This window comes from Hippoglossus stenolepis, chromosome 3 (genome assembly GCF_022539355.2).
Source record: "Hippoglossus stenolepis isolate QCI-W04-F060 chromosome 3, HSTE1.2, whole genome shotgun sequence".
NCBI lineage: Eukaryota > Metazoa > Chordata > Actinopteri > Pleuronectiformes > Pleuronectidae > Hippoglossus > Hippoglossus stenolepis.
Genome location: NC_061485.1, coordinates 27,629,993 through 27,655,309, shown reverse-complemented (window position 1 = coordinate 27,655,309; position 25,317 = coordinate 27,629,993). Strand labels below are relative to the sequence as shown.

At 40.4% G+C, this 25,317-nt stretch overlaps 2 protein-coding genes across 7 annotated transcripts in view; both read left to right on the top strand.

Moving 5' to 3' along the window:
* The window catches only part of iqsec1b (IQ motif and Sec7 domain ArfGEF 1b), a 201,252-nt gene extending 192,372 nt beyond the window's left edge, over positions 1-8,880 (top strand). For 5 of the 6 annotated variants that reach the window (XM_035152731.2, XM_035152730.2, XM_035152735.2 and 2 more), the window contains 2 exons: positions 298-347; positions 2,617-8,880. In XM_035152731.2, the coding sequence (XP_035008622.2) occupies positions 298-347; positions 2,617-3,156 (590 nt within the window). In that variant the 3' untranslated portion in view covers positions 3,157-8,880. The remainder of the gene's footprint in view (positions 1-297; positions 348-2,616) is intronic. The other variant, XM_047339400.1, reaches the window with a different exon arrangement.
* A 2,033-nt stretch (positions 8,881-10,913) lies between these two features.
* On the top strand, positions 10,914-24,476 carry acad9 (acyl-CoA dehydrogenase family, member 9). The gene is made up of 18 exons (XM_035152582.2): positions 10,914-11,179; positions 13,544-13,637; positions 13,739-13,840; positions 15,991-16,097; positions 16,232-16,332; positions 17,495-17,573; positions 17,689-17,860; positions 18,380-18,453; positions 18,539-18,614; positions 18,708-18,778; positions 18,868-18,987; positions 19,081-19,209; positions 19,823-19,902; positions 20,271-20,397; positions 20,470-20,547; positions 22,294-22,422; positions 23,822-23,894; positions 24,175-24,476. Exons 1-18 carry the CDS (start codon positions 11,009-11,011, stop codon positions 24,273-24,275), a joined length of 1,884 nt encoding a protein of 627 aa, XP_035008473.1. The 5' UTR covers positions 10,914-11,008; the 3' UTR covers positions 24,276-24,476.
* Positions 24,477-25,317: the final 841 nt, after the last annotated feature.

Below are 25,317 nucleotides of genomic sequence, written 5' to 3'. Positions count from 1 at the left end.
CAGCCCCACCGGAAAATGTCCGAAGATTATCGGGAGTTCAGTGCCTGTCTGAAAGAAAGTAGAGAAATAATTGAGCTGTAGTTATCCCTGATGCTGACCTTGTTGTGGAGCTGTAGTAGTGACTGGCTCCTTCCCTTTCCTTTAGTCCTTCTAGTGACAGCCTGCTGCTGGTTAGTCGCGTGCCGCCTTTGTCACCTTAAGGTTTAGCGCCCTGCTTTACTAGACAAAAAGGGATATGTGAACGTGTTACGTGTTAACCAGGCGTGTCTAATGTGTCATGTCACATGTTCTGGGCAGGCAAGCGTGGGAGACGCAGCAGTGCAGGATCACTAGACAGCAATATGGAAGTAAGTAGGATGCAACTGATGTGGAGCTGTCCTCTGACTTTATGTTGTTCGTTCTGAACACACAAGTCTCTGTATTATTGTTTCTTTGTATCATTAAGTTTTCTTTCCTGCTTTGGTGGTGTTTTTGTCGTGAGCACCTTGGACACGTTGCATGCACCGGGCTGAACGGGAATGATCCGCTGTGGCTGACACGTTGTAACCCTTCATGTACACAGCATGTGACGACTAATAACAGTCCGGACTCACATTAGAGCTGCTCTGTGTTGAAGTTCAACTCTCACATTTAAGTCATCCTCTTATGTTCAGTGGGTTCGATTTTTAGCCATTTTGTCCTTTTTCTGTTCACTCAGTAAATTTAACCGGGCTGTGCATTGTCCAGCTACTGCATGCTCACAGTTTGACATGACTGACTCAACCCGCTACCTTTTATTGACCCCTGACCCTCACAACAAGTTCCTCCCTTCTCCCTTTTCCTGTCACACTTAGCCACCAGCAAATAACAATGGAAGAACCCAAGCATGCAGGCGAGACACTGTATGACCTGGGCCAGTTAGCGTTATTGGTTGCAATTGGGCACAAGCTTAAATTCTTTAGGTGTTAAGTGCATGTTTTAATCTGAAGCAGTTGTCATGTTCAGTAACATAAAGGTCGAGGCTGTCATTGCTCTATTTCTAATCTTTTATTAGTTTTAATCTAATGTTAATTTTCTGACATAGATGGGCACTGTAGGGAGAAATCCTCAAAATTGGTTTTATTCGGCTGTTAGACAGTTATCATGCTGGAATTGATTTAGGGCTACGTCCACACTAATAAATTTGATTTTAAATTAGTGTTAAAAACAATCTAGACTCATGTACAATGGTAATTTGCATCTGATAAGAACCGAATGTGAGCATCTGCGTCAGTGTTTCCAAAAGTCTCCCGTTCTGACCATCTAAACTAAAGTTTTCAAACTAAATCAGAGAATGAAGCATTTCTAAAAGTATTAGGGGCTCGAAAACTCTGGAGTAGTGTGGTCGTAAAGCATAAAGGTAGCAACAGTGATGTATTTTAAACCTAAAACATACAAGTGTGCACAAGTCAAAGCCACATATACAGTATAGGCCCTGGTCCCAGTATCATTTGCTTTAGTTATCAGTATTCAGTGTTTATAAAGTGACTCATTGTTTTTGCCATCAGGACCCATGCAGAGTGCAAAGATTAATAACCTGCTCTCCTTATTGTTTTGGGTTTCTCATTCAGCCTTTTAGCTCTCACTGATCAGGCTGCTAGCACCACTGGTACATTTCCCAACTATATAACTGAAACCTTCCTCCCTGCCGCAAAGCAGTCAAGTAATATAATAATAATAAAAATAATAATGACAATAATAATACATTATTCAGAACTTCATGTATGAATCACTACAAGGACCAGGCTGCTCCATCAGTGTAGTCAAACATAATTAATATTAACTGATGGAAACTGGTGATCACTTCATAACTCATCCATGAAACGTTCAGTTTGCATGTGACGCATGGCTCTGATGTATGTGCTTTATTTATTTAGCATAAACCTTTGTTTTGATTGTTCAGCGTTTATAATGTTTGTGTGTTTTTATGCTTAAAGTCTTAAAAAAACTATGAAGTGTTTTATGTTTGTCCTGCTGAGCTGTAATTTAGAAAGATCAAAGCATATCAGTTCAGTTAGTTGTGCACTTACAGTGAACCTGAGCTTGTCAGATGAAAAGGGTAATGCAGACAAATGTGTGTACTGTAAACAGTGTGCCTCACAGTTTAGTGTAACTGTTGGGGCACAAGAAAATGAAATAGGGAGCTGTAAACATGCAACCAGATATAATATTAACAGGAGTATCAGCAGAGAGAGAGAAGCTGTTAGTCTCTTCCTGACAGATCGAGCTGATTCTTTCGAGCTCAGCAACGTGAGCTTCCACCAACCATTTAGAGACAGCTGACCGTGAGACGTTATTATGGAGAGACAAACAAAGGCAGTGAACCGGAAAAAAGAAATGGAGACTTTTCCAGGAGGCAACATAAGCAGTCAGATGAGATTTGAGATCAGCTGTAGCTGGTCGTGCAGTTAGTTCTGCTCCATGAAGAAATTGACGAGGCCGTGCGCACTGAACAAGCCAAACCGTTCACACGTCCACAAATATGTCTGCACAAAAATTCCAATTAGCTTTGACTTTTTCCTGCTGTTTCCCACTGGATAGGAGGAGTAGCCTTTCAGCTGTGTGTGTGTTGTGTTCTGACTGTCGTCTCTCTTCCAGGGGTCCATCATTAGCAGCCCTCACATGCGGCGGAGAGCCCCCTCCAGCCGAGACTGCCCGTCTCGCCACAGTGGCCAGTCGCTGCCCAACTCCTCGTCTCTGCTTGGATCTTTGTTTGGCACGAGGCGCCTGAAGTCGCCCAGCCCCACCCCTCAGGCCCTGCACCCCACCCTCATCTCCCACACCCCGCACCCCACCAACCTGCACCACACGGCCCGCGTCGAGGCCGACACGCCGGGCCCATTGCACCCACACCACGCCCAGTTCTGCCACATTACCCAGAACCCCCCGCCTTACCATCACCACCACCACTACCACCCGCCCGCCCACTTGCAGCACCCTCCGCACCAGTTCCACCCGGCCCCGTCTCACACCCAGCAGCCGTCGTATCCGGCTCACCCGCAGCACGGCCACGGCAGCCACCCAGCGCACTCTACCCACCCTGCCCACGGCCCCCACCATCACGGCCCACCACCACCACCCACCCAGGCCCCCAGCAGCACCAAGCCCAAGCACAGCGGCATCAGTACAGTTGTGTAAGGCGCAGGGGGTGGGGGCTCACTCTGGGCTCTCTGACTGAACTTTAATTTGTCCTCCAAGGCTCTCGGCTGATGAGACGGTTCTCACTGTGCATCACTGGTCTGGGGATGTAAAGCCAGACATCATCCTGCGTCTCCTTCAGCATTTTTCGTCACGCTCATCACTGGGACAGTTTATTCATCACATTTGTTTTGTCTTATTCCTTCCGTTTCATTTCAAGTAAATCACGTCTGTCTGACAACAGCGCAAGAGCATGCACAAAGACCACAAGTCCTTTTCCATCACAATTAATCTCAGAACATGATCAAATATCTCACTTAATAGTATTTTACACAAGAAGTAAATATCGTCTACAAAGTGATTTTATCTCTCTTGTCAGGGTGGTTTGGCTGAACACAGACAGACAGACAGACGGTGGGTCAGCCTCAGCAGTAGCTGTACGAGTATTTAATGTAGCCGTAGCTCACAGTGCACTGTGATATCTCTGTTAGCAGTGATAAATGTGCCAATTATTGAAGCATTTACTAATTTAGTCACAAAAATCGCTTTATGTATATTGTGCATAGTATTTTGTAAAATAATAATATCAGCTGTTAATATAATTATTATTATTATTACGGAACAAATGGCATCAATTAAAACTCTCAGTATTACACTCGCACATAGGTGGCGTAGTTTCACACTTCTGAAATCAATCAGTTCGGCAATTCAGTGATCCACCACTGGAACACTAATGGAAATGGTTGCCTTTGAGTTAGAACTCGGGATTGTTGACGGCCAGTGCTCACCCGCCTGCGTACAGTCTCATCCTCATCCATGCACTTCATTGGTTCATTGGAGTCCTGTTTCCCGCTCTGGAAACAGGAAGCCACAGCGAGCTGCTGAGCAAACAGATTCACCTGAATGTCCGACCTCCAGTACCGGCTGCTTGTGCGCCGTCATTTTATTTTTTTAACTATTTTTTAAGAATCCGATATAAAAATACGAAATGCTCTATATTTTCTGTTCTACCCCAACCTGGTAGGATTCTTCAAGTCTGCTCGGCAGGAGGAGGTTTTTTGATGAAGTCTGTGTAGCAGGGAAACAGCAACATGACTGTCCAAGTGTCTGTCCTGATGTGGAAGCTCTCAGCTGGCTGAGTGTGCCCTGTCCGTCTTTAGTTCCACTGTGCTTCTCCTGAGCAGCCAGCGCGGCGTGCAGCGCTGTTTACTCCCTCCATCGGACTTTTCCTCCGAGCCATGCGGATGCCACAGAAATCAATAATTATCACTCTGTGATGGCGGCAGCTCTCTTACGCTTCACTCACCGCAAATGGCAGTTTTATATCAATCATGTTTCTGACATATTATGGGATGGCTGGTCGTACCTCCCAGGCTTCCTGTGCACAGTATCTGTTGTGTGTGTGCAGGGTGGAGGCAGAGGGCCGGTGTCGTAGAGCATATTTTCTGTTGACAGTGACGCAGACAGCACTTGTTTTACTTAGTTGATATCAATGGCAGAGGTTAGTCTGTATCTGCTTAAAGACTACGAGATGGGTTTTTTTATTTGTGCAATATGTATTTACTTTTTATGTCTCTGAGCAATTGCAATCTGGTGGTTGTTCCGTTTTGTTTAGTTCTGTTAGTTTTGTCGTTTTGCCCCCGCAGTCCTTTGTCATTTCTCCCATCTATGTATCAGCGAAGTGCAAGTGTCCACACTGATCTGAAAGGACTGGACCCTCCACACGGAAAAAGAATGTCAAACAAAGTAACTGCATGTAACAATGTACTTTTGAGGCAAATTTCTGACTGTTGTGTATTCCCAAACTATATCAGAGTTGACAGTTGTGAAAAATGAATGGTAGAGTAGTTATGGCTTCTTCGATTACAGTTAACAGAAGTCAACGTATTTGTGTCCCTTATGGAGGAAAACTGAGCCTGTATCAGTTCCTAATCCACAAAGAGTAGTTTCATGGATCTGAGTGTACAACAGTAGTCAGAGCCGGAACGTTCTTTGCCAACAGAAATTTGTGTTATCTTTATACAGCCGGTGTGGTGACAGATGTGCTCTGCCATCTGGAAATCAGAGAGATAATTGACCGACAGCAGACAGTGTAACGAAATGAGCTCTCTTATCGTTATATTTATCATCTGTCTCTGTCAATGGCTCTCACGTTACTGTTGTCAAGTGACACCCAGTAGATCTGCGTTCTTTAAGAGGACCACATCTTTCCCCAAGCTTTCCAAGGTACCATCTTCTAATAACCCTTCATAATCCGTTTTTAAAATTGTAACTAATCTAATTAATCTGTTAAGTTATTTCACTGTCAATGTTGATCGTAGTTAATAAGCCTTTTACTGCTGCTTCCTACATTTACATTTCAGCCCTTTACAAAAACACCTTTTTGTTCCCAAACAAAACTCCCTGAACTGTTATTTATCCTCCAACCAATGTTAGTAAGTCATCTACAATTATAGATGTTAACTTCAATAATGCATCAAGTCTGCAGTTGAAAATGTATGATATGAGATTTTAGATAGGGATCTTCAGCTGTATTCCTGAAGTTAAAGGTGTCCTGTGGAGTTTTTGACCACTAGTAGCGCTGTGGTGCAATGTTTATACAGGTGGGTCCCCGTTTTGTTTCTGTTGTCACTGTGCACAAGAAAATGCATACATGTGCACAAGCACGTAGAGGATGCAACACACATTCCTGTTGCCCACCTCCACACTGATCCGCTAATCGACAGGTGGCAGAAGAAGCAAAGTGAAGAAAGACAAATGCAGACTAGCAAAGGTTGATGTAAACATTGCACGATGGAGAATATACTCAAATATGTGCGTTGTTGGATGACATTAAGATTGATTGCTTATTTAAATGAAAACTCCATGAGGCAGCTTTAAGTGGTCACAGTCTTCATGAAGAGCTAAAGAGTTTGCAGATACAATTAAAGCATTTGTCACGCAGGGCAGGGTTTCCTGCAAATCTCACAGTTAAGTGTCGTCTATTTACCGACACTGGCTGTTGCTAAGGCGTTCCTCTACTCACTAAACTGATCACATGTTGGGACGCTTGAGGATCTGAGTGGAGTTCCACTTCTGAAAAGCAATTCTTGGATAACACTAGTTCATAACCTGGTGTATTACTGAACTATAAAGCATTTGTATTCAGTTGCCATCAAAGAAATTATTGGTTACAGCTTATGTATTCTTTATAAATGGTGTCTTATTAGGAAGTGGTACCATTTTCAGAATATTTCTCACAATCTAATTTTTATTTTGCAGTACTTCATGTATCTCAGATGTATCAAATATACCCCGTTACTTTTATTTCAATGCAGTCAGGAAAGTGCCAGTGTTACATGGTCATTACATTTTGAATCAGTTTTATACCAAATAAATTGGGGACCAAATTTAATCGAGACAACCACAACGCTTCATTTGACAAATTCTGTCATCAGAGCAGCGTCTGATTATCACTGACTAGTGTTTAATTAGTAATGGTGCAGACACGAGCCAAGAAGGAAGCTATAGCTTTATTAAATATTGATAGTCTAGTTCTCCAGATGACGTCTCATCGAAGTGTTCTCAGCAACGACCCTTCAGTCCCTTGGAAAACTGATCTATTGTCAAACCTGTCCAGAGTCTGTGTGAGGTGCTTTGTTGCATGCCATTGATGCCTACCATTTCTTTCTTTTCTCTTCTTTTCTTTTGTATTGTTGTTCTCTCCAGCAGCGGCTTGACTAGACCCTAAACTTTCATCGTATAGTTTTGATTTCTCTGACTGATGCTTGTTTACATTTAGATGAGCCCTGGCCTGCTAGTGTGTCTTTTCATCGCAAGCCGTGTCATTCTACCCCGGCATGCATCTCACCTCTGTCCCCACTGTACAGTATAAAGACGTGGCAGTACGCTGCTGCTGCTGAGTGTAAATAACAAAATCCATGTTGGGAAATCTAATGTAACTAGATGAAGTAAAGAGGGTTCGACAGGGAGGGGACATTTTAAAAGTGGGTGGGAAGTAAAGAATGAGAAACCATATGTAAATAGTCTGTAAATTATTATCATTATTATTAATATTATTATTACTACTACTACTCAATGTCTGCAGTTACATTGAAGGTGCATTCCTGCTCCCCTCTGATATTTACATAATCATCAAACTGCTTCTCTCTGCCTCCGACAGGACTGAATTATCATAGGATCTAGAGATGAACAGCCAACTGTTACACAGTTAAACGCCGCTTCTCACTTATTCCCTGAGATGCCCCTGTTGTCTCACGCTCACAGCCCACTTTTCAAGTCAAAGGGAAGGGAGGAGTGCTCTTATTTTATTATGCATTCTGTTTCTAAGTAGACAAAACCCTATTGATGTAAAACTAGTACTGTGACGATGTTGAGAACGCGAAATAAAACGATATACTGTAAAACCTGAGCTGCGTCTGGGCGTCCCTTCATTTTGGTTTCCTGGTCTCAGTTGAATGAGTGGGTAAGTCCAGTAATCCCACTTTCTGAAGGGAGGTTCCAGCTAAATGGGCTGCAGGACTCCTGAGACCACACAGGGCTTTTCTTCTACTGGCCCCCAGAGTCGCAGCAGTGCCCTTATTCCCAAAAGTGGTTAAAAAGTCTGAGGACCACACTATAAATGATTTCTTTCCAAAAAAAAGCAAGCAGTCCTGTTTCCTTATGATACTTTGTCACCTAAATGTGGCCCCAGAGTCCTACAGGAGAAGAAGTGGGTGTTCCCAATTCATAACCGTAATTACTTTGAGCACAAAGTAGTATATTTCTGTATTCTTTTAGGTAAAGTTAATGGAGTATTTTGACTTCAATATTTCTTCAACAAATCACTGAGTCAACGATTTACGACCGAATATTAGGGCTATTTAAAGGGAAAAAACAATTCGGAAATTTCAGAGTAAAGTCGTAGTACTATAAGAAAAAAGTCATAATATTAGAGAATAAAGTTATAATTTTAGGCTATGTGTCACTTTACAGGGGGAATATCTGAACATTGGCCTGTTGCCTGTGTTAAAATGAGGAATGTGGAGCATTTAGTTACATTATACTTTAGTGTAGATTTCAACAAAATAATGAATCTTTTGGCAAATCAGCACCACATTATTTTAAGTGTCAGGACTTGATTGTGTGAGAAAGACTCACACAGACATGGAGGATAGTGCCTCTTTTGTTGCAGCGGAAATAATTGTAGTGGTCGACAGTGAGGTTATCATTGGTAACATGCTGTGTCGTTTCTCAAAAAACTGAGATTGATAATCAAGATTTTGGATCCAGAAGCAGTGGATCTTTTGCAAGCATGGCTTCCCCTTTGATGGTTATTACCGAAAAAATGTTTCTTTATTCTTGAAATATTAAGAATTTTTTCTTATAAAATTAAAACTTTAATCTCATAATATTGTGACATTATTCTCAAAATCTCAAGACTTTTTCCATCATGGTTTCATACTCTACTAATACATCATAACAATTAACCCTTGAGCCAAGATTTCTGAAATATTAATGTCAAGAAGTCAAGTTCCTATACAACCACATCCCACAATGCATTTTGACACCAAAACAAAACTCTCCCACACTCTGTGTATTATCTTTTTTCTGCATTTGTACCTATTCACTCAACTGATCAATCATTTCGTTTTCTGTGAATTGTATCTCCCAATATAGTGCTGGTCACAGAATCTATGTATTTACTGCTCAAAACAGCCAAATAAAAGTATATTTGGACTAAAACCGATGTGATGTGAAATTTTTGTGTGATTGCAGAATAGAAGTTCTTACGTCCTGCTGGACCTGCTTCATTATACAGTCAGCAACATCTTTTATTAGACCCTGCCTGCTTGGTAATCGTGTACACATTAGAACACACACACACACACACACACACACACACACACACACACACACACACACACACACACACACACTATAACAGAGGCTCTCTGTCATTTGTCTCTCCTAGCTCCAGCTGAGATAAACCTGATGACATCATCAGTCAAAGTTCCCCTAAGAGCCACTATGACGTCACTCAACTGTCTCCACAGGGTCAGAACTCCCCTCCATTACAAGTGACTTAACCCTTTTATGTAAAAGTGTAGTTCCCTTTAAAACCCTCACATTCCCAGAGACAGTACTGAAAACATGAGATACGTCCTGCCTCTGAAGTGACGCAGACTGGCTTGTGTTTTACTCATACAACAGTGCAGGAGTCCTCTGTAGCTGCAGCCAGGTGTTTGTATCAACCTAAACAGAAGTTGTCTCTGCTGATGAAGGTTAAAACAGCAGAACACTCACTCTTCCCTCAGTCGTGCACAAGCAGCACGCCTGGCTGGCTGCCTCTCTGTGGCAGGTGGTCTGACTGACAGTTTGCCCTGCTTGTCTATCTGGCCCTTGAGGCTGCGGCTAAAAATAGATCGCAGCTCTGAGGGCCACATCATCATTGTCAGCAGGGGCGACGTCACCGTGCAGCTGGGATGGGCCAGCAAGGGGCTTCATTTCCTCTGCCACCAGAGAGTGGGGGTGCATCGTAGAGCAGCGAGAACAGAGGATACTGAGAGAGAGAGAGAGACGTGCACTGTCCACATGTGATGCATATGGTGCACGAGCTAGTTTGATAACGACATAGCACGATCAAAATCTGATATAATGAATGTATTCCACAGTAACTCAATACCTACATGTTCTAGAAATAATAATAATAATAATAGTAATAATAATAATAATAATATTACATGCATGCATTTTAATTTCTAATCTTGAGATATCCAGTCCGATAAAATAGAGATGAGTTTGTATTTTGCGTGAGTTTATGGCCACATGACTGGAAATATATATTAAATATATTAAATAGATAATTACATTTATTCATAAATAGTAAATAGAAACACATTCACAATCCCAGTTTCATTGCAAAACAAAACAACAGGTCACACTGAAAATAAAAATGTGTTCTTATAAACGGTATGGCTGAGGTTTTGCAACATTTTGATACAGATTTTATCGATTTATTATTTATTATTTATTATTCCCTGCTTCAGTTCATTTGAGCATTGCGCCACCGACTGGTGTTCCAGCAGCATTGTGATGCGGCGTTCAGGTGCTGTCGGGAATCACAATTTTAACTGACTACTGAGGACTCCCGGGGCATGTCCGCTATATATTAATCTTTAGCTTGTTTTTTGCTCAAAGCAAACTCGTTGTCATATAAGTTCTACGATAATAGTTCACATTTACAGACACAAATTGACTTCAGACTTTATTTAAATTCCACTTAAAGAGCCTTTTAGAAATGACTTTGACAATAATCCAAAGCATTAAGATTGTATGTCAGTGTTGTGGGTTATATTGAAAAATGTAATTTACATAATATATATTACTTAATGGTCAGCTGAGAAGATCATATTTTAATTTTGGATTTATTTTCTATTTTAATAAAAATGATTTAGACAGTTGTGATGTTTGGACACAGTCCCACATTTAGAAGATGGAAATATGAAAACCCATAATTAATAATTGGATATAATAAGAATTTGATTTGCATCAACATAGTTTGAATTGTTGGGGAAGTATTCTGTCTTTTGGATGAAATTACTACAAGGATATATCAAGTTCAACATTAAGATGGATGAGTTTTAGTTAAGGACATCTTTTCGTCTCTGTCAGTGTTATAACTTCATCATGTTGTCCATAAAAGCTGCTCAGGTCCTTTACAGGGAAACCCACCGTTTACGAGGGTCATTGAACGTCTTATCTAACGCTCTGCTCACGTCACCAGTACGCGACAGAAAGGGGTGAAAGGTTCCTGTCTGGGCTGGTCTGTGATGGTTCCATGGACCTGGAGCTGTAGACTTCCTGAAGAAAGATGAGTGTAAACGTTGTTTTTAAGTCTCTTCATGTCGGCCGGCGGCTGCTCGCCGGTAACGCGAGGAGTGCTGGGAAGGCAGTGCTGCATGTGGAGCAGCAGAGGTTGATCAGGACTCACTGCAGACAACTGGCTTATGCTAAAGATCTGTTCCTGGGTCAGGTCAACAAGGTAAGACACCTTTCATTAAAGACTTCAGCTCAGAGGGTTCAGGTTGGTAGTTTGAAACCAAAGACTAAATAACAGAAACAAGGACTCTGTCTCCACTTGACCCCTGAGGGGATTATGACACCACGGAAAATACTGTGACATGTCCAGTTATTGTCCAGTTGTTCATTTTATTCTATCCTATGTATTTATCGTAGTATAATTTTTTACTTTTATGACAAATTTTACACCTTTTTTATATTTGCTAATTTGGAGCTTTTCACACAATCATACTTGGACAACAATAAACATCTTGAATCAAATCAGTATCCTTTGGAAATCAGTATCCTTTGGGATAATATATATGTGTGTGTGTATAAATGTATAAATACACACACACATATATTATCCCAAAGGATACTGATTTGATTCAAGATGTTTATTGTTGTCCAAGTATGATTGTGTGAAAAGCTCCAAATTAGCAAATATAAAAGGTGTAAAACACACACACACAAAGACAAGAATTAAAATGATCCTGTTTCTTTTTTCTCCTTTTTTAAATGAAGCCCTAGTTTACAGAACAGACTGTCGCTGTCATCCTTAAAGTCTGTAGCCCACTTTCTGCAACTGGCTGTGACCTTGTAATAAAATCTACATTTATAAAAATAAATCTAAATAAATATTCTCTTGAATGAAAAATATATAATATCCATTCAATTGGTTCACACTGGTGCCATACTGAAAGACCCATACTAATAAAGGTGTACTGTAACACCCCTTATATATACAATCTTGAGTTTCAGACCGTTCAAACTTTTCAGTTGTATTCAATCACCACCACTAACCAGGAGAAGAAGCCATGTCTTATGAACTGTACTGTAAAGTGCTTTGAGTGGTCATCAAACCTTTTTACCATTATGTAGAGCTCCTGGAAACATCTCCAGTGGGCCTCTGTATCAGTCAGCATTCATCATCAATAATCCAGAACCAAAGTTAGAGACACAAGTTGTGAGACAGTTTCTTATGTGATTTACACTCACAAACGAGGCCAGTCTCCTCCATCAGGTTTGACCGGCGACGTCCGCTAACAACTGGTTTGAAGAGCTGCTGAGTCCTGATTGGTGCACAGAGGAATATGACCTCAGCCCATGTCCCCATGAAAACACTTGGCAGAGCTACACAAGTCCTTGTCTTTATTTAGGACCACCCTGCTCTTAGTAAGAAGAATTCAGAACATTTCACATCAAGCTAAATATTCAACACTATATACGGCCCTCATCAACTAAGCAAAAACTAATTTCTTATCCAAGCCTAAACATAACACACATTAATTCACACATCCAACAAACGAGCTCAACCTCACTACCTTCATATCTGATCAGCTGAAATGAAATATGTAAAAAATGAATAAATAAATATGCGTAACATATAATCACACTAATAATGATAACAACAACAATACCATTATTTGTATTACATCATATGTATATATAATTATGACAACATATCAATACCCTATATAACGTCCTTTTATTTTAATTTATATTTTATCTTTCACCAACTGAAACAACCCCCACATCCTCCTTAATTCAATTTTATTTGTAGCTTACAAAAGATACATTATCATATTGCACTTAACATAGTAAGGTCAAGAAAGTTCCCATAACAAACAAACATTTGGTGACTTTGAATTCTAACCACCCATTACTTTTGCCCTGGAGATATTATTGTACACCCAAGACTAAGACATTGTCCAACTTGTGGTGACAAAAAATAAATATATAAGACAAAGCCAGGTTTAATTATCAAAACACATTTGAATGCACTCAATACTTGAAATACTTTTTTTCTCTATGATCGCACACCGTGTTGATTATTTATTTTCCTTTTTGTCTTTTCCAAGTTGTTTCTTTCTTCCAGTGTAGTGATGTAGGAGGGTCTGCTTTATGTAATTTGGAACATAAATATTTGAATCATCAGAACAACACAATTTATTTTATAAAATAAGAATAATGTGCTGCCTGTGACACCAGAGGACAACTTTCATTTTGTGTTGAAAGAAAGAAAAAATCTTGTTCCCAGGAATAAAAGTGTTAAACCTCAGCTGTGTATTTCTTACTGCAGAGCACATGATGAGAAAAGTATTAGCCTGTGAACTTGATCTGCTTTTCACTCAGTCGTATTTCACAGAGCGGGACACTGTGAGTGTAGCAGCTCAGCAGGCGACACAATCAGAAAAGATGCAAACCTGCCTGAGCTGTTTCAAAGTGAATGATGAAAATGATAATCATAATGTCAAATCTGAATGTAAAGTTAGTAGAAACGCTTCTCTACTTGTGTTTTCTGTTTGATGCTGTTAGATGCTAAAACAGTCTGCCCCTCCTCCAGGCCGAGGTCTTCCCTTATCCCGAGATTGGAAATGAAGAACTGGAGGAGCTCAACCAGCTCGTTGCACCAGTGGAAAGGTTCTTCAGCGAGCAAGGTGAGGGAAGAGTTAAAATAAATACTGCAAATGTGATTAGCAGCATACAGCATTAATACGCATGAGTTGGGATCTGACAGACTTGTCTTTTGTGCTTTAAGTTGACTCAGCTAAGATTGACCAAGAAGCTAAAATCCCTCAGGAGACGTTGGATGGGCTGAAGGAGCTTGGACTGTTTGGAATCATGATTCCTGAGGAGTACGGTGAGGCGGCTGTGACCTGAATCCAGATCCACCACTTTGACCAATCGTTTACTAATTCATGTTTTATCATCGAAACCTAAGGAATATCTTAACCGCTGAATCATTTATTGACGCGAGAATCTGTTGCTAGGAAACATCTGTGGTACAGTCCAATCTAAATCAATCAGCTGTGGTAAATGACAGTGTTGGTAGGAGACTGTCTCTTCCTACATGGAGAAATAATATTGTTTAACCAAAAATAATTTAGCCTAATGTTAATTTAGTGAAATATGACTTGATGTCATAAGTTTGATTCAATTACATTTTATTTGTAGAGTGCGCAATCCTAACATACATTATCTCAAGGCATTTTACATAGTAAGGTCCATACCTGAAAAATCATAGAGAAACCCAACAGTTGCCACAATATGAAAACACTTTGGTGACTGTGGAGAAAAAAATAGCCTCATTAACTGGAAGAAACCTCCAGAACCAGAGCCAGTGTGGGAGTCTGAGGCCACCTGCCTCGACTGGTTGGGGTGAGCCGAAAAGAGGGGAGACAAGAAAGAGAGAGGAGGAGGGAGGGAGAATAGAGGAGGAGAGTGAGACCCAGAATCGTGAGAACAGTTGCCTAACTATCATATATTTATTTTATTACTAACCTGCATTTGATTACATTATCCTTTGCTACAGTCTAAATATGTCAGATATTAAGTTGGTTGCTTTAGCTACACAGCAGTTTCAACATGTACGTACATGGTGCAAATATTAATTAACATCTGATCAGTACATTAGATTTAGTTTGTGGAGTGCAAACTGTAAATCTGCACATAGACCTGAGTTATATAGAGTTCCCACAATTGAGTCAGGACTGTCTCCAGAGTTTACCTTTCACATATGAACAAAGCAGAAGGAGATTCTCTGGTCAGACACGTTCAAAAGGTGAGCGGTTGTGCAGCAAACAGGAGGCAGCACATCGACACTAACATTGGCCCATATCACTAAAATCTCTTGAATCTCGTAGTTTTTACAAGTAGACGTCTTTGTTTGTCTCTTCTACGTGTGTGGCACCACTTTTTCATCCCTGAGATAGATGTATTCATTCAGGGTTTTTTTCAGTTTTGCATCTTTCACGTGTTTAGAAACATCATCAACACAGACACACACACTCACTCTGGGTGAATCCAGCGCATGATCTCCTGCTGTATTCTCACATGAGCTCATTCGGACATTCTCCAGAGTTGTTACTGGGGGACTGGCCAGAGAAACTTCTGAGAAATTCCGGAGCCTCTCACTCGAACATTTGCGCTCCCACATACAGCCCATACAGTTCTCACATACTTGAAATGATCAGGAGTGCAGTGTGTCTGACAAAGTCAAAGCAACATGTCATCAGCAGGTTCACATTTCTCCAATCAAAGCTAAAATAGTGAAGTGAAGCCACAGTGGCAGTGGATTCAGAAAGTATTCAGACACCTTCACATTTAGTTTTATTTAAAATGGATGAAATTCATCTGTCCATCATTCTATACTCAATAACCCATAATGACAAATTGACAACATGTCATGAAGATTTTTTGGAATTGTACTTCAAATCAAAACCTGAAACAGTTCATCTATAAATAGTGTCCAGGCCTTTAGTTCAGTTCTTAGTTGAAGCCCCTTTGGAAGCAATTACAGCTCCGGGTTTGTACAAGCTTTGCACACATGGATTTGGGCGGTTTGTCTAATTCCTCTTGGCAGATTCCCTCTGTACAAAGAGCGTAATTAAAGAACTGTGTCAGTGTTTGTGTTTTTTCAGCCCAATTACTATAAACTGTGTATCTTCACAATACTACAAACAATTCATAGTCAAAGTGTGTTCTTTGTTTTGTTTTGTGGCCTAGTAGTTTGTGTTTTTCCTGCACTAGACAGTGTTTCTGTTACACTCGACATGCTTGTATCATCGTGCAGCAATGTCAATATCATGACTGCTTCTTTTGCTTTTGGAGGAAAACATCGATATGTTTGTGTGCTTTCTTGCAGGGCGTTAGATGAGACGATTGACACAGAGCCAGATTAGCTGTTTCCCCTTATTTCAAATCTTTATGCCTCACACATATATTAGAAATACAGTCCTGCTGTCATGTCATGACTCAGACTGAAGGCCGTGTCTCCTCTTTTCCTCCCAGGGGGCCTCGGACTGTCCAACACCATGTATGCACGCCTGGCAGAGATCACCTCATTAGACGGCTCCATTGCTGTAACACTGGCTGCACATCAAGCCATCGGACTGAAGGTAAAAATAAAAGAGTGGCTAACCATCTACTTTCCATGTCTGTGATGTGGTCAATCTATAATCAAGTTTTAGTTCATAATTACAGCAGCGGTTGAAACATTACATGAGGTCTGAGACTGCTGTGTGTGATTCAGGGGATCCTGATCGCAGGGAGCGAAGCCCAGAAGCAGAAGTATTTACCCACCCTGGCCACTGGAGAACACGTCGCTGCTTTCTGTCTGACAGAGCCTGGGAGGTAAAGACACTGACAGCTCAAATACAGCTTGTTTGCAATGTCCCTCTGCAGACACAGTTCTGTGTAGAGCCTCATGTATGAACATATATGCAAATAGCAGGAGGTGAGGTGAGGACTCAGTGAATTCCCTGTGGAGTCTGACATTTCCCATTCCAGGACACCATAGGATGAGGAATAATTGTGCCAACTAATGAGGGTTCAGTAGGTGTCAGTCTGTGAGAAGTTACTGTGGTTGTGGGCGAAGCAGGACTTTATATACAGACAAAATAAAGCAGGCTACATGTAGAAATAGTCATATATTAAAAAAATTATATATTTTTCTGACATCTATTCATAAATATATAATTAATAAGATTATTTGAAAAGTAACAAATATATTTGATATTTTTTATATAGACCGTCAATCTCTGGTTTCAAATATTCTTAGAGATTATTTCCTTGGAGGGAGCAGAATCAAACCTCTCTGAACATTACAATGAGAAATAACAACTGTGGAGAGTTTGGTCATAAAATACTAATGATTTATCAGCCTTCCCCACAATCATGAGACATGAGACTCCAGTAACGACATAAATGGGCCATGTTTCCCTTATTTTACTTATTGCTCTATTGTAGAGGGCTGGAACTAAACTTAATTACTGGTTTAGCTGGTCCTCTTTACTCTCCTCTCACTAATTAATTATTATTTTTTGTCTCCTCTGTTTGTTATTTTATATTTCACTTCGTATAGGTACTTGTGAAAGTGAAATGTAGTGTCCCTTTTTTCTATTTGTTGAAAAAAAGTTTAAAAAGTAAAGGTTACAAGTGATATGTTTTCAATATCTGGCTTATCCTACTTATGAAAATGCCAGGACCAGGTAAATGTATCTGTGATTTAAAAAGAAACATGAATTAGTTGTGATCTTTTTCTGTTGATCAGAGTCAACAAAGCCACATTTCATACACATTCAAGATAATAAAACATGAAAAGATGAAAAGAACTTTTCCTGGTCACTAGACCGGACAAAAGTAAATAGCAGTAGTGGAATATTGACCAGTTTGAGGAGTCACTTTATAAGAATCAAAATGACTCCTTCCAACCAATCACGGAGCACTGTGTGATAGCATCTGTACTTCGTGTCTCAGCATTAGATCCACTTACACTTTCTTATCTTAATTTCAGTGGAAGTGATGCAGCTTCCATTCAGACCCGAGCCACCCTGTCAGAAGACGGGAAACATTACCTGATCACCGGCTCTAAAGTAAAAAAACGTTCTTATCTAATCTAATCTAATCTAATCAACCGTGAAGTCCTCCCACACTGTTCCTCCATTATTAAACTCTGAAGATCCTCTGTCTTTTCATTTGTGTTTTCAGATCTGGATCTCAAACGGAGGGATGGCAGAAATCATGACGGTGTTTGCCAGGACGGAGGTGACAGTAGATGGCGTGAAGAAAGATAAGATTTCTGCATTTATCGTGGAGCGAGCTTTCGGGGGGATCACCAGCGGCAAGCCTGAGGACAAACTGGGCATCAGAGGCTCCAACAGTGAGTTCTCCTCAAGTTTGCGTCGAAGAATGAGAAGCTTCACTTAGGGATTCACTATATGGATTTTTTCAACCGACCCCGATAACCAATATTACCTGTGACCGATACTGATACCAATAATCGATAATCTCCCATTTTTGTATTTTAAAAGGTCTTGCACATTTAAGAAAGGCTCAGATGTAGTGAGCATAGGTGGATGATTTATTATTCCATAGCTCTGACCTAACCTACAACAAATCTGACTCTTCACATGGTAACTGCATTATACAGGGCAGCTAGGGACACATCTGGAAAGAACCAGCAGCTTGGGAGAGTATAACACCGTTCTAAATGTGTTTTAACTGGCAAGACCCTAGGTCTCCCACCACAGAAAAAGTAGCGCAAGTATCGGGTCTATTTATCGGCTTAAATGTTTTTATTGGAATAATAAGAGGGAGCATATTATTCTCGACCCTGATAATTACAGTGCATTCCCTACTTTCACATATTTTGAGTTTGTGCTTTTTTTCTTCTGTCCAGCGTGTGAAGTGTCCTTTGACAATGTCCCAGTGCCATTAGAGAATGTAATCGGAGAAATAGGAGGTGGATTCAAGGTGAGCTTCATACTGTCCTCAACACAACCTGTTGTACATGAGTGTGTCTGTAAGGGTATGTGAACGTTTGCTTTGTGTTGGACAGATTGCCATGAACATCCTGAACTCAGGGAGGTTCAGTATGGGAAGTTCTTCAGCTGGGATGATTAAAAAGCTCATAGGTAAAAACCCTGTACAAGAGAATTGAATAAGAGCTTGTGTGTGATTAGTAAAATGTCTTAAGTCTGACATCGTCTACGTCTGACTCTCTGTAGAACTGAGCTCTGAGTACGCAGCAACTAGGAAGCAGTTTAACAAAAGCCTGAGTGAATTCGGTATGATTCAGGTACAGTCCACTTTCCTCCCACAGGAATCAAGTGAACAACCTTCACCTCTCAGTCTCAGAAGTGAATAAGTGTGTGTTGGTTACTGCAGGAGAAGTTTGCTTTGATGGCTCTCAATGCCTTTGTGATGGAGAGCATGGCGTACCTGACAGCAGGGATGATGGACAGGCCAGGACTTCCAGACTGTTCTATAGAGGCTGCCATGGTCAAGGTTAGAAATCTCTCTCACTAAGATTTGTTCGTTCAAAATCAAATTAAAACACCATAATGGATAATGATGTGTTTTTCTTTATCTCCTGTTCAGGTGTTCAGCTCAGAGGGAGGCTGGATTTGTGTGAGCGAAGCTCTTCAGGTCCTCGGAGGTCTGGGTTACACAAAGAATTACCCCTACGAGCGCTACGTCAGGGACTGTCGCATCCTGCCTATCTTTGAGGTACGCTGGTAATTATTCAGCCAATATAACCAGGGCTATAGTTTCCATGGAGGACTAAAGATCATGTCCTTTGTTTTTTCTGGAAGTTGTTAGAGAAGAAGTTGGTTCTTCTCCTTCGTGTTTTATACTAAAACAGATTGAGAAAACTTTCAAAACAACATTTGGACCACTATTTCGGAGAAATGATTTCAATAATATTCCGATATTTTCCACAGTGTCTGATTGGGTGGATGGGAATTAGGACTGAACTATAGTTGGTTTGTTCAGAGAATCAATCTGTAAGTGGCCACCAGGTGGCGCGTTTGACTTAATATCAAATCACATGGATTAAATGTACAGTTGATGTTTTGTGTTATTCTCTAGGGCAAAGGTCTCTTTTAATCTATGGATGAACAGATTTACAGTTTATCATTGAACCAGTCTATCTCTGTGTGTTATAATCCAAATGAGATTATCCACATATTAAGAGCATCTTGTGCTTTTATTGAGTAGGAAAATGATGGACTCTTCTAAATATGAAAATGTAGTGTGCTGTGTGTGTGGTCGTCATACACAAATATAGTATGATAAATATGAGGTGTGCATTGTATTGATTGTGTTGTGTGTTTTTCAGGGCACCAATGAAATCCTGAGGATGTACATTGCTCTCACTGGGATGCAGTATGCTGGCAAAGTTATGACTGGGAAAATCAAGTAAGAATATGGAGGTTGTACAGTCTGAAGCTGTGAGAGATATTCATATAATATTGACCTTATGAAATACGCTACTGTTCAAATGTTTTAGCCACTAAACATAAATTGAGAAAGCTTTCAAAAACAGTTTTTATTCATCCGGTCAACTTAATGCAAAGTGCAGTAAATCAGAGCAGTGTTGGCTGTTTGCCTTAAAATCTGCACCAGTTCTCTTTGTTACACACACACAAGTTGTTTGAGGTTGTTGGCATGTAGTCTGTTGTAACCATCTCTGAAACCCGTCTCTTTATATGATCCCACACTGACTCATTGATGTTGACATCGACATTTGCTCCAATCCCTCAGTCTGTGCTCTGCTCTGCTTCCAGGGAGATGAAGAAAGGAAACATCGGTCTTGCTTTGGGGATGGCAGGCAAGAAACTGAGGAGCTCATTCGGAGGCTCAGTGGACCTTGGCCTGACGGGCAAAGACGGCGTGGTGCATCCCAGCATGGCAGTAAGAACTTTGTCTTAACACTAACAGACTTGTTGGTTATCCTGAAGAGGCTCAGTAGTTTTCTGTTTGCAGGAAAGTGCCAAGAAGCTGGAGCAGAATGTCAGCCTCTTTGGATCGACAGTGGAGGGCCTGCTTTACAGATACGGAAAGGTAACATTACATTTATAATTTATTCTGGAAAATATAAGAGACTCACAGCTGTGGGTATTTTCTGAACAAATGTTTCCAATTCCTTTGAGAATAAATTCCATTCTCCTCAAACGGCTGAATGTACGCGTTGCTTCGTTATGTCATAAGAGATGTGTTCATATCTTCCAGTCAGTGTTTGAGGGATGTTCATCCGTAGGACATCTGCTCCGGACTCTCTTTTCCTCTGAGAAAACTTCTATACTAAACTTCTATGTGCTTTTGTAATCACGGCTCTCCCCAAAGAAGCTGTAAACCTCTTGGAAACAGCTCAGCTTTCCAAATCCCCACTTCCTGTATCACTTGACTCCATTTTGTTCCAGCACAGTGTCCTCAGTGGGTTTTTAATCGCACTGTACTCCTCATTATACTGCTCAAAGCGAAGGAAATCATACCTTTTAATTGTTTTTTACTGGTTTATTCTCTTTAGCCTTTACAGATGAGACCAGGGGATGATATTTTTAGGGTTAGAGTCTTTTTATGTATTAAATTATGGTTAGGGACTAAGGCTGTGTCTGAAATTGCTCACAAATCACTATATAGTCCAATATATAGTGAGTTCCTCATTTTGTAGTGCTGTCTGAATGTTATGTGAATTTTATATCCTATGTGTTGGACTCATTGTATCCTACAGTGCATCCTGAATATTAGTGTACAACCGATGGTCACTACCCGAGCAATATATTCCATCATGCATTGTACTCACGGAGTTGACAGAAAAATAAATAAAAGGGAGAGAGACGATAGTAGAGAGGGTTGCACGCCGCAGCTCTCTCTCTCTCTCTCTCTCTCTCTCTCTCTCTCTCTCTCTCTCTCTCTCTCTCTCTCTCTGGCGAATCTACTCCAACTTATTCTAATCAAAATATATAAATTATACTGAGAATAATGACAATCAGGTTTAGATTTGCCGACATTTTCTGTCTGTTTTTAGTGTGCGTTCCTAAACCTCATGGTGAAGTGCTGCTGATTTGTGCAGAGGGAAAAAATGTTAGTTGCTACAAGGCATCAGGTAATCAGTGCATCGATGATTAATTGTTCATTATTTAAACAGGCCCTTGTCATCAGAGGTGAAGGACTAAACTACATCAATGAATATATGTAGAATGAATGAAGATATGAATATGAGTTATTGAAGACCACAATTCTGAAAAGAGTTAAGTTATTATAAAGTGAAATTTTTCTTCACCTACCATAAATAGCTATGTAAATGGTGAGCTAAGGTGTGACTATGTGTTGTAATAATCATCTGTGTCTATTCAGATGCCTCGCACCGAAATGTCTGTTTAGTTCTTTATCTTTTTTTTAAGATTTAAACTTGCCAAAATAAGAGAATCATATTCTCAGGAAACTAGACCACATAGGTTAAACGTATTAACACAGATGTAATCTTGGTGTCTCTATAAGGTCAAAGAATCTCTAAACACAGGAAGTAATTCATCTCAACTCAAGAGCAAAATCTAAAGTGTCTTCTAAGCACCAGTGAGCGTGTGTTCCATCTACAGCTCAACCTCTTTATGTAACCTATGCAGATCAGCCAGGAACAAATTTCACTTCAGAGAACTACTCCTTTTTTCTGACTTGAGGTTTACAGGAACTTTATTACATTACCTGATAAATTACAAATGAATGTACAATAGATTTCCCTCACACTCACTAAATTACAGAGACACAATAAAGCAACTTGTGTCCTTTCTTCACTGATGCTGTCAGACCATAGTGGACGAACAGCTCATCCTGAAGAGAGTAGCAGATGTGCTGATCAACCTCTACGCCATGACAGCTGTCCTGTCCAGAGCCAGCCGCTCCATCAGCATCGGCCTCAGGAATCATGATCACGAGGTGTGTACGGTACACACACACACACACACACACACACACACACACACACACACACACACACACACACACAGGCGTGTCTCCATGACTTTAGAAAACATTACATTGACTTACATTGATATCGTTGAGACTTACTTTAACCTTTATCATAGTTACTGCTACTCAAAGTTAAAAACACACACACATGCTCATCCCTTCATGTTACTATAACCACTACTTGCCTAACTCCGACACAGGAGGAATTGATGAATAAATTATAACTTATATGTCCACGTACTTTAAAGCTAAATTATAGTCCGTTAAGTAAAGCTTTAGTGTAAACACTTTGCTGCCCATGTGGTGACACACAAATGTTAAGTCCCTGCATTCGATGACAATGTCATGATTCAGTAAGTAGGTCACCTCTTCATTATCTTCAGTGTATTTGTCTTAATGAAATACACATTGTTATCTAATTAGATGAGGCTGTTTTCATTTGGTGCAGGAAGCTGTCGTCAGCAGAAAGAGATTAAAACAGCAGCTTATCACAGTGTGTCACTGCTAGTTCGTTTCCTTCTCTTCTTTTTTGTTGTAAACTTGATTCATTTGAACTGTTGTCTGCATGTTCTTTGATCTATTGGTAACTCAAATGAGTGGTTACTATCATTTATTTTCATTTCAATATTTTTAGAGATCTGTAACCTGTGCTCCTCCATTTTCATGGAAGAAAGGGTTTTAGCAGAGTGGAATAGGTGGAGAGGGACACAGGACTGTAAACTCAAACTGTAGCTGTGTGTGTATTTGTGTGCGTGCATGTGTGTAATCAGAAACAGGGATGTAGAACAAAACAAATCCTCCACAGAGACACATTAAATAAGTAACTGGAGGCTTTTTCTCATCCACTTCTGCGACACCCTTGTGTGTTTCACATGTGAAGCTCTGCACATGAGATTTCTTTTCACTGTTCAACAATAAGTCCACTTGTATTTTTTATGTAAAACACACACACACACACAGAGAGACATCATATCTTAGTGTGTTCCACTGCAAAGATCCCTGTTCATATCCGTTTTTAGGACTGAAATGTTTGGCCTGAGGTTCACAAACTAAGACAAGATGCAAACCAAGTCTTCAGTCATTTAGTTAATCTGGTTTAGTTCCACTGTCATGCCAAAACTTTTTTCTGTACACATTTTATCGATGAAATTGTGCGTAATGTTTCCAATTACTGTGTCGGGTTGTATTTGCAGATAAAAATAGAACCAGCTACAAATGTTTACAATCGTCTTTCTTCACATTTGGTTGCAGTTGATCCTTTGAACTGGCTGCTTGATTTTTTTGCTTTCATTTCTGCGAGTCGTTTCTCCTCCGAGCTTTTTGTCTGCAGGCTTTGATGAACGCTTTGTGTTCTTCATTTTTCTAGGTGTTGCTCACAAACACGTTCTGCAGCGAAGCTTTCTTCAAGAACAATTACATGATGGCTCAGTTGCAAAAGCGTAAGTACAACACTAAATGGTAATTGAGAACAGCCCCGTGCTTTTTTCTTTTTACTGCGTTTCTGTAGCAAAGATTTGCATGTGTTGCGGAATTTCCCCACCAAACCCCACATACCAACACTCAAACCCCTGCTGCTTTTCATTGTCACACTGTGTGCATTGTTTTTTAATGACCTGTATGGAAGTTATATTGTGACATTATCCAGAAAAGGGAGAATGGTGTATTTTGTGTTTAACAAAGGAAAAAGCAGCTTGTAATTCTTATCTCAATTTGTTCTAGACTCTCCCGAGAACAACGACGCCAACATCAAGAAGATCGCCAGGGACGTGTTGGAGAACAGAGCGTACATCTGCGCTCATCCTCTCGAGAGAACATACTGAGCTCTCCCATGTGACCACGACACTGTGTCTTGATTGGACAATAAGGGCGAGTCAAGTCACTGACAGTGATTTGCATTTGCATTAGTCCTCCTTTGTTTGACATCTGACATTAAATTAAGAGATTTATGTTAATAGTTACCTTTTCTTATTAACCATGACTTCCAAAATAAAACTAAATAAAACTATTTTGGTGGAATTTTATTAAGTTCTATCTGAAGTGGTCTTTAATTTGACATCTACAATCATTGTACAAGACTAGTTTTAATGCTTCTCATTCTATTCAGCTTGCAAGGTCCAGTTTTCGAGGCTTCCAGCTTCAGACTGTTCCTGAACGGCTGGACGGCTCGTGTGTGTGTGTGTCTTTATGTTCAGTTGGTACTTTTTAAAAGTGGAGATACTCTTCTCCTCTGTGAGAGAAAGGGACCTCTTTGCACAGGAAGAAATGCTTTCTGGCACCACTGCACGAAGCAACACAACTTACCACATTAAGACAGAAACCTTGTAATATTTTCTTTAGCACTTGTGGATTGTAAAAGTTCCAACCTGAACTGACATGTGGAGGTTCTTGTCGACACGAGAGGTGTGTCTGGGGGTGGCCTTGTTTTTGCTGCTGAGGCTGCAGCCCGTACAGGGGCCTGGAGGGTTAGGGAGCCTCGGCTTTGTCATCGACCAGGTTCATCACAGACTGTTGAGACAAAGGCTGCAACACACAAAAAAACAGATGTTGGCTCAACAACTAAAAGGATTTCAGTCAGTCAACTGCGACCAGAACCATAAATTATAAACATGTTAGCAAGCATTGTGAAAAACAGACAACAAAGCAGTTGTTATTGATATTTTTATAATAACAACCTTTTAAAAAACTCAAGAGCTGTATTTACAGAGAAATATTACCCACATCCCTTCTGCTCTACGAAGATTTATAGTGAGTCATAGCTCATTGATTAGTTGTCCAGCAAACAACTTTTGTAGTCAACGTAGTCATTTTCAGTCTCGGCAGGCAACTGCTTCTGTGATGTCTGTTCTAAAAACCCTCCGTACA